Source organism: Clupea harengus, chromosome 4 (genome assembly GCF_900700415.2).
Source record: "Clupea harengus chromosome 4, Ch_v2.0.2, whole genome shotgun sequence".
NCBI lineage: Eukaryota > Metazoa > Chordata > Actinopteri > Clupeiformes > Clupeidae > Clupea > Clupea harengus.
The window spans coordinates 31,349,676-31,358,846 of record NC_045155.1 but is presented as its reverse complement, the minus strand read 5'-3'; the positions used below and the strand labels follow the sequence as shown (position 1 = coordinate 31,358,846).

Here is a 9,171-nt window from a genome sequence, read left to right as displayed (position 1 = left end):
GCTGCATGATCCCTGCACACACAGGAGATCTTTGCAGAGCCGCGGCGAGGCGTTTCAGCACCCTGGCCAGGGGCATGTAGAGGCTCACTTTTCAGCAGGAATACAGTACTTACTGCTTAAACTCCTAACCTGCATTTAAAGTATGCAGAAATACAGTACTTAGTGCTTAAACTCCTAACCTGCATTTAAGTATGCAGAAATACAGTACTTACTGCTTAAACTCCTAACCTGCATTTAAAGTATGCAGAAATACAGTACTTAGTGCTTAAACTCCTAACCTGCATTTAAGTATGCAGATATTGTTAAGTCATATCTGCCCGTGCTGCATGCATGCTTAAAATACTTATCTGTTTGCATGCTTAAAATGATTTTCCGTTATAAGAGGAGGTAATTATTGATTATTGATAAGATTATGATCACCTCCAGATGAGAACAAACCTAATGAAATGTCACTGATCTACTGTAATGAACGCTCCTCCAAATAACGTCCCTCTGCTATATCCTCTCCGCTCAATATATGCCATAGATGTACAGTATAGACTGTTTAAAGCTAATGACCAGCATGTTTATGTTCTGAACCGTCTACCAAACCACACTTCAAATGTGCAGAATCTAATGAAACTCAATTTTCATCACCACAAATTGATTTCATACAGTATCTTGGTTCCACAAAAACTGCGTTGCGGTGAACAAGATTGAATGAACAGGTTCCAGGCATACGAGGGTGATGGGGTTGGCGCTACGCCCTGTCTACTCGCAGTGTGCTATTCTAGGAACGCTTTGATTTCTCACACCTTGCATTGGCTAAACTCTCATAATTGTTATGGAGATGAAAACTGAATTGCTGATGCTGAAAATCCACTGGCGCTGCTCCCTAGAGACTAGTCAGATCGGCTGGGTGGAACCCACTTACTCAAAGGCAAACATACGTATCGAGCCTCAGTCACAACCATGTTCATCACATCATGACCAAACACAGTATAATTCAGATTTATTTCTTGCAATCATTTTATTTTATTGCATTACTTATATATAGCTCTCTCTCTCTCTCTCTCTCTATATATATATATATATATATATATATTTATATACAAGACATTTTTTTCTTCAACCTATTGTAGATTTTCAGCTGCTGGGGTGACATATTAGTCCATCAGATCAGGCTAATGCTAATGCTAATGCTACTATGTCTTTCAGCTGTTTGCTCAGCACTGGCATCAACGACTGATGTGAGAAGATGTGAGTGGGCAATCAGCCTCTCTGGGATATGGGAACACCTCTCTGGGATATGGGAAAACGTCTCTGGGATATGGGAAAACCTCTCTGGGATATGGGAAAACCTCTCTAGGATATGGGAAAACCTCTCTAGGATATGGGAAAACCTCTCTGGGATATGGGAACACCTATCTGGGATATGGGAAAAACCTCTCTGGAATATGGGAAAACCTCTCTGGGATATGGGAAAACCTCTCTGGGATATGGGAAAAACCTCTCTGGAATATGGGAAAACCTCTCTGGGATATGGGAAAAACCTCTCTGGGATATGGGAAACCCTCTCTGGGATATGGGAAAAACCTTCATTGTGCCTAACTAAGTAACACAAACATTAACACAGCCATTTTATCTTTAGTAGCTTGTGTCGGAGAGGTTTAAGATATGACACGCTCAGTGCCACATGATCTCATTACAGTGACTGGGGAAAGGCTTTAAATTGGACGGCTCAACTACTTTTTATAAAAAAAAATTATGATTGTCCATAACGTGAAGAATCTGTCTTCTAATTCTTCTGTCTTCTAATTCTCCCACTCTTGTTATTGAATCAACAATGAATGCATTTGCTGATAAACGCCCTTTGACCATATGTCTTATTGGAAAAGTCATCCTTCAAAAAGCTAGTCACTGTGGTCCCATCTGTCTCGTTCAGGTCGTAATGGAGGTATCTGTAGAAGGATACTTTTGAGTTGTCCTGTTCCCCTTTCAATTAGGTTTCATATTCGCATCAGTAGCTAGACTCCTCTCTCTCTGCCACGACAGAGAATTGATTTTACGCACCCAGCACGGCCCTCTCTCTTCCACAATCTCATTGTCTGGTCTTTGTGAGCCCTGTGTTGAAACATGGACTCTGACAGAACCTTTTAATCTGACAGACACACAGGCGTAATCCTGACACAGTGAGATCTCTCTCTGTCTTCCCGTACCCTTGTACAAATGTACCGCGGCCCTCTCTCTTCCACAATCTCATTGTCTGGTCTTTGTGAGCCCTGTGTTGAAACATGGACTCTGACAGAACCTTTTAATCTGACAGACACACAGGCGTAATCCTGACACAGTGAGATCTCTCTCTGTCTTCCCGTACCCTTGTACAAATGTACCGGTGTTTTCTGTCTGAGGCTAACTCACGATGTCGCTACGCTAGTCCTCACACCTCTCTTTCTCTTTCATCAGGCTTTCTGCCTTTGCTACTTAATTGCGTCCAGTGGTGTCAGTCAAACATGTCTGTCTCGCAATTGTCAAGCATGTGTTTTGCAATTAAGGTTGTGGCAACTTTCACGGCTGAGAAAGCACACCACAAAGGAAACATCCTCTTGTGGTAAATAAATTAATGGACCTGCAACCCCCTTACTCTCTCACTCGGTCAATTAAAAATGGATGACTCTTTCATGCCTGAGCTGGCATGTTTTTTTTTTTTTTTGTAACTTACGTTGGGTCGTGGGGTTAAAGATTACATCAGATCCCGTGTTCAGCCGTTGAACATGATTTTCATGATGCCCCACGCCCATCCCCCTCCCAATGCACCAGAGACAAGACAGCCATCCAATCAGGTTGGAGCACTATACTGTCAGCCAAGTTTGAAAGACAGTTGGCACGCATGGTATAGCACCCATGCTCTATAAACAGCCAGCATTACTCTCCCATGTGGCTTCTTCACTCACATGCATTTACCTTGGTCACACATGCACACACACACACACACACACATACACACACACACACACACACATGCGCAGGCGAACACACACACCAAGGACTGTCCAGACGTATTGCCTTCATAAATGAAAATTGAAGGTTGGTTTAACTGTCAAATACGCCACCTCTGTCCTTCAAAAAATAGGACTTAATTTCCTGTACCATAGGCACTATTGACTGCTTCTGTAATTTATGGCGCTCAGTATGTAGTGGTGATGTATTGAATTTACAGCCCTGACAGTAGCGAAGTTTTCTCCGCTGCATACAAAAGACCTAATTCTGATTGAGGTCGTCATGTCTGTATCTGGCTTTGTTTGCGGCGACCTTGAGAATTGATACACTGTAAGAGAATAGCCTGGTTTATAGGGAACATGCCTCCACTTCCTGGTGAGACTCCCCCCAGCTCCGCTTACACGCTGTCTGCACTTACAAACGTGTCATGGCGCACCACTGTAACTGTAACTGTCACTTTCACTCGTAGAGACCCATCAGTACCCGTATCCTGTGACAGACCCTAATGGTGAGAGTGATGGGGGGTTTTGACCCCAGGTCCTCGCTGGGTGCGTGGGGCAAAGGGCACGTCTTCTGAAGCGTCTCAGCACTGAATAGCAACGCCTGAGGATTTATACCTGCCCCAGCCTCAGGTGTTGATTGTAGAGGCTGTGATTCAGCAAGGCGAAACGCCAAGCATCTTTACCAACTGGCAGTGAGGCCCAACTTTGAACCGGATAAAGCTCTGACCCAAAACGGTTCTGTGCACCAGACCGTGGCCCTTTTGGCCTGCTACTGCACCCTGCTTAATCCTCTGGGTGACCATGGGGATCACTGCAGTGGGCAGGAATACAGGAAAACAAACATCTGAGTATTGGCCATTATCCAGTTTCAGTGTATTTGGTCTTCATTATGGTATTTAACAAAAGGAAATGGCCGTTTCCACTCAGTGTTCAATGTGTCCATTTGTAGCCCAAACACCCCATGAGGCAAACCACGGAAAAACCCTACAAGAGGAAATTAAGTTAAAAGAACATTGTTCCGCCATTATTCTATCTATCATGTCATCATGGTGACTCCATTCCATGGAAGACAAGCATGACTTAATAAGCATGACCCAATATCTCTGCAAATTACTTCCCAATTTAAAAGGACTGGTTTAAAAAACAACAACAACAACACATCAAAAAGCAACATTCAATGTGATTCTCTGGTCCAGATGCAGGTCACTGGCACATCTATGCTCTGGCATCTGCGTCCTCATGAACTACACTTTACGCCCGACAGAGCAGCTTCAGTCAGCGAATACCAACCCTGGCTTACAGTCAAACAACACGTTGCGTGCTATTACACATCGAGTAGTGGTCATTAAACCACCATTTTCATGACGTTTGGAAATGTGTATCTCCGCCACTGAATATGTTATGTTTAAGATGTGTGTTATCTTGGCTGTTTACTGCAAGCAACATAAAACAATTAATGCGCCCTAATCGTAAACAAAGCTGGGCAGTGAAGTTCTCGTTACCTGGTCGGGATCTTCACTCTTAAATAGCGGTCAATCGCGATAGCCAGGAGGGCGAGGATGGAACTTTGCGTCAGGACTAGCACCGTGCACGCTACCATGAGGCAGCTGTAGAAGTGAGTTTGGAGTCCGATACTGATGGTAATGGCCAGCGGTATGACCAAAGCCCCCACCGCAATGTCAGCCAGGGCTAGCGAGACGATGAAACAGAACGTGGTGTCTCTCAACGACTTGTTAATTTTTACAGCCCATACCACCATCACGTTTCCGATGACAGAAGACATGGCAATCACCACCTCCATTCCGATGTACACGGCTTGGGAGGAGGAGAGAGCTCCGGGCATGTTTACGGTCGATGGAAAATCAAACTCAAAAGAAAAATGCTTTTAAAATTACAAAACAGTTTTAGCACAAAGGGGAATAAAAATAACCCACCGAACCATAAATCAATCAAATTTTGAATTGACAAGCATTACAATATTGCTGAAATTCAATTCAAGTCCAGTTCATTCTGGAAGTTTCACATGCTGTTAAAAAACAATACTTATACTTCAATATTGTACTGTAGCTTCTTGATATTGCCGGTCTTTTCTTTGTTAGCTTCGCGTGAGACAATGTAGCACCTCTCTATCCACCTGCGCTTGAAGCAGTTGCTCTTCCATGTCTATTCCCACACATTAGAAAATGACATCTTCCTTTGTTGTTACTCGCTTGGTAATGTCTTGGCAAAACTCTACGCCACGGAAAAGATAGACAAAAGTGCCCATTAAAGCGCCGAACGTGGTGTCCGATGCACAGCGGTTCCAACGTAACGGGCTGCCGTTCCGTTTCTGTTCCGCGGCTGTCTTCGGAGCAAAAGCAATGCGGTGACCCAAAATAGCTCTCAAAATAGCGGAGCGCGTTTGTTTTCATCCAGTCCTCACTCTCCCTTGTAACTGTTGTATATGATTGCCCGAGAGGATATCCTAGGTTTACTATAATTTCCGAGAATGGTGTAGTGATAAGAATCCCCTCAAACCACCAGTTCCAGTGAAAGGGAGTTGGTCCTCGCGTGTAAAACGCCTAGAGCGAGGGAGATACAGCTCCGACTGTCCCAAACACGGCTGAAGTGAATGACTTGGAGAGTACACACCGACGGTGTCAATTACAATACGCATTTTGAGCAGGTTTTTCCATTGCGGCTGTTTGCAATATATGGATTGTTGTGTTCAGGCACACCAGCTATTCATTGTGCAATAACTCTTCCCACATTAGGAGTTATTAGTCGCATGACGTGCGTGTTACCGTAGCTTACAGTGGGCCAAATATTCACTCAGGCATATGATATGGCTATAAAGAAAGACAAGAACAAATTGAAATGCACATGTATACAAACTAATAAAGCAATTCATTATGGAAGAAAATTATTCTTTGATAGCCTAAATAAAAACAATCTTTTTTATGAGTAATACAGTTGGAAAATGTGTTCATTGCTTTGATCTCTCATGATATCAAAAACAATTTTTCTGTCCATGCGGGAAACCCAGGTGGGTGTCTTTCTCAGCGATGGGTGTGAGATTACAAAAAACACAAATTCAGCCAGCCCAGTCTTTTGGGGTTGGGGTTGCTGGTCCCAGTTTATATTAAATTACTTTATTAAATGTATGCAATATAAGATCTAAGGCTGCCATATCATAAATATCACTATGCACTTCACATATAAGTTAATATTATTACATGTTGGGCTGCTAACTCTAATCCCAAACCTAACCCAAAGTAGACTGCGAAAAGCACATAATCCAAAGCAGGCAACATCTAGTAACAGCATGTAGAATTATTGAAAGTGCATTGTAATATCAATTCATTATAAAGTGCATAGTAGCCTACCTAAAGACACTTAATATGAGTGGGGCTGGATTTGACCCTCCACCTGAGGACCTGTGAGCTATGGCCTTGGTGGGTTTGGGTTCCTCACAGACCCAGTGGCTTGATTTGGACATAGAGGAGACCCAGATAGAGAGCGCCGCCGCCCGGCCTCTCTGCACATCTGGCTTTTTTTTGGCAGAGCGAGCGAGCGATCGAGAGAGAGAGTGGCTTTCGGACTCAGGGCCCAGTGCGAGTGGGTTCTGGGCCAGGGGTATGCAGATGCGCTCAGAATAGCAAACGTTCTCAAATTTTCTATTGAGGTCGTTGCCGGCGAACATACGTGGGCGCTGGAATTACGGTTTGAATCGAACAATTTGGAATGTTTGCACAAATGAATTGTTCTTCAATGAGCAAGCACAACTCTCTCAGGCTTATCAGGGTTCGATCCTCCCGTTAGTCCCATAGGCACCTGAGCACACAGACACACACACACACACACACACACACACACACACATACACACACACATCCTCCCGTTAGTCCCATAGGGACCCCTGAGCTCCCTGAGGCGTCTCTGCAGCCCATGAGAAGCCCAGATGCTTCCTTTCCTGCCCTTTACACACACACACACACACACACACACACACACACACACACACACACACACACACAAGACTTTGCATGCTCTCTCTCTAACACACACACTTCCCAACACACTCTCTTCTTCTCACACACACACACACACACACACACACACACACACAAGCCTATGCGTGCTTTCTTCCTCTCACACACACACACACACACACACACACACACACACACACACACACACAAGCCTTTGCATGCTCTCTCTCTAACACACACACTTCCCAACACACTCTCTTCTTCTCACACACACACACACACACACACACACACAAGCCTATGCGTGCTTTCTTCCTCTCACACACACACACACACACACACACACACACACACTTCCCTATGGACACCCAGGTCCCCCACTCCATGCGTCCCTGTGCTCAGAGCTCATCGGCTCCACTGCACATCTGTCAATAAGAACACAAAGACAAACAACAACAGTTATAGAAGAGCTTACTCCCCCCCCCCCCCCCCCCCCACATGGAGTTTGATGTGTCTCCACCACATCCATACACAAACAGATGACAGCAGCAGAAATGGCAGGTCACGACACACTCGTGTGATGTTTTTACAGTTCCCTGCTCACGCGTGACGTGAGTCTGCCGTATACATGACACAACACATATAAAATGCTGATTTATAACCTGCCTGGATGGGCTGCACAGTCAGACGAATACTCGAAAGGTCTGGGACAGATCTATGGCTCAGGCCAATCCTCACTGTCGCTGTTGCAGCCCTCAGCAGAAGGATATTACCAATCAGATGCTTAGATTCCGGGAATCAAACAATACCAATGAGATAAATATTGGCATAGGTCAACCCATAGCTATTCCAACAGTACTGACTATGTACAACCAGGGACATTTTGAAGCTGAATTTTGCATCGCAAACATTTCTGAATAACCAATAGAGAGACTTAAAGAAATGTCCGGTTTGTTTTCAAACTCCCGACCCCTTCAAAATTCCAACCTCTGATTGTAATCAGCTTTCTGTTCTAATAATGTCATCAAGATGGTGTACAAAGATTGGGCACATGCTGTGTTCAAAACAACATGTGCCCTGTCTAATGGTGCTGAAAACCAAAACCACTGTCCTGTTCCGGCCGTTGTCTCCCGGCAGTCTCCTTTTCCGCGTGTTGCGTTACAGCGGCTTGGGAGCCCTCAGCATGGTGGCCTGGCAGCAACAGATGGCCATGTTTACCCAGTGAAACTGACTCTCCCACTGGTAAAGAGAGGAAGACGATGAAGTGTTCTACCTATTAGTCCCTGGCAGTCATCCACACATCTAAGACAGAGCTGTAAATCCCCCAGCAGAAAGGCCAGGGGACGAAGGAGAGAAGCGGGTGAGTGTGATCCCATGCAGGGCATCTCAGTCCCAGCTGGATGGCTGTTGCATTAAGTGATGAATGGCTTCCTTGATTAGCGAGTATGAAGAGAAAGGGCCGTATAAGCAGAGAGATGACACACACACACACACACACAGAGACACAGAGACACAGAGACACAGAGACACGGACACGGACACGGACACGGACACGGACACGGACACGGACACACAGACAGAGACACAGACACAGACACACACACACACACACACACACACACATACACACACAGACACAGACACAGACACAGACACACTGAAGGGGAAAGGGCGGTATAAGCAGAGAGATGTCTCCCCAGCACTGGCTTGTGTAGATCGCATCTTGTCATCTTGGCTTTTATCTCGCATCCTTTAGCCACATAGTTCCAGAGGTTTAATAGACTCTTTTTAAAAGTCCCAGGGTGAAACCAGAGAGTTCATCAGTAGTTCACATTACGGCCCAGAGAAATGCATACTACAAAGCACACGCTGCCCAGAGGCATTATCACACACACACACAGACACAGACACACACACACACACACACACACACAGACACACACACAGACACAGACACAGACACAGACACAGACACAGACACAGACACAGACACAGACACAGACACACACACACACACACACACAGACACACAGACAGACATACAACAAAATGTTTCCAAGGGAGGATAGCATACTCCCTTCATACTCATCTCGAGCCCTGGGCACACTGGCACAGCGCAGCCTCTAAACTGGGCACACTTGTGCAGCCTCTAAACTGGGCACACTTGTACACCGGTGCAGCCTCTAAACTGGGCACACTTGTACACCGGTGCAGCCTCT

At 45.2% G+C, this 9,171-nt stretch overlaps 1 protein-coding gene across 1 annotated transcript in view; it reads right to left on the bottom strand.

Moving 5' to 3' along the window:
- LOC105912002 (adenosine receptor A1-like) overlaps positions 1–5,794 on the bottom strand; it is a 7,893-nt gene extending 2,099 nt beyond the window's left edge. The window contains exon 1 of the mRNA XM_012840912.2: positions 4,484–5,794. Coding sequence (XP_012696366.1) covers positions 4,484–4,824 — 341 coding nt within the window. The 5' untranslated portion in view covers positions 4,825–5,794. The remainder of the gene's footprint in view (positions 1–4,483) is intronic.
- Positions 5,795–9,171: the final 3,377 nt, after the last annotated feature.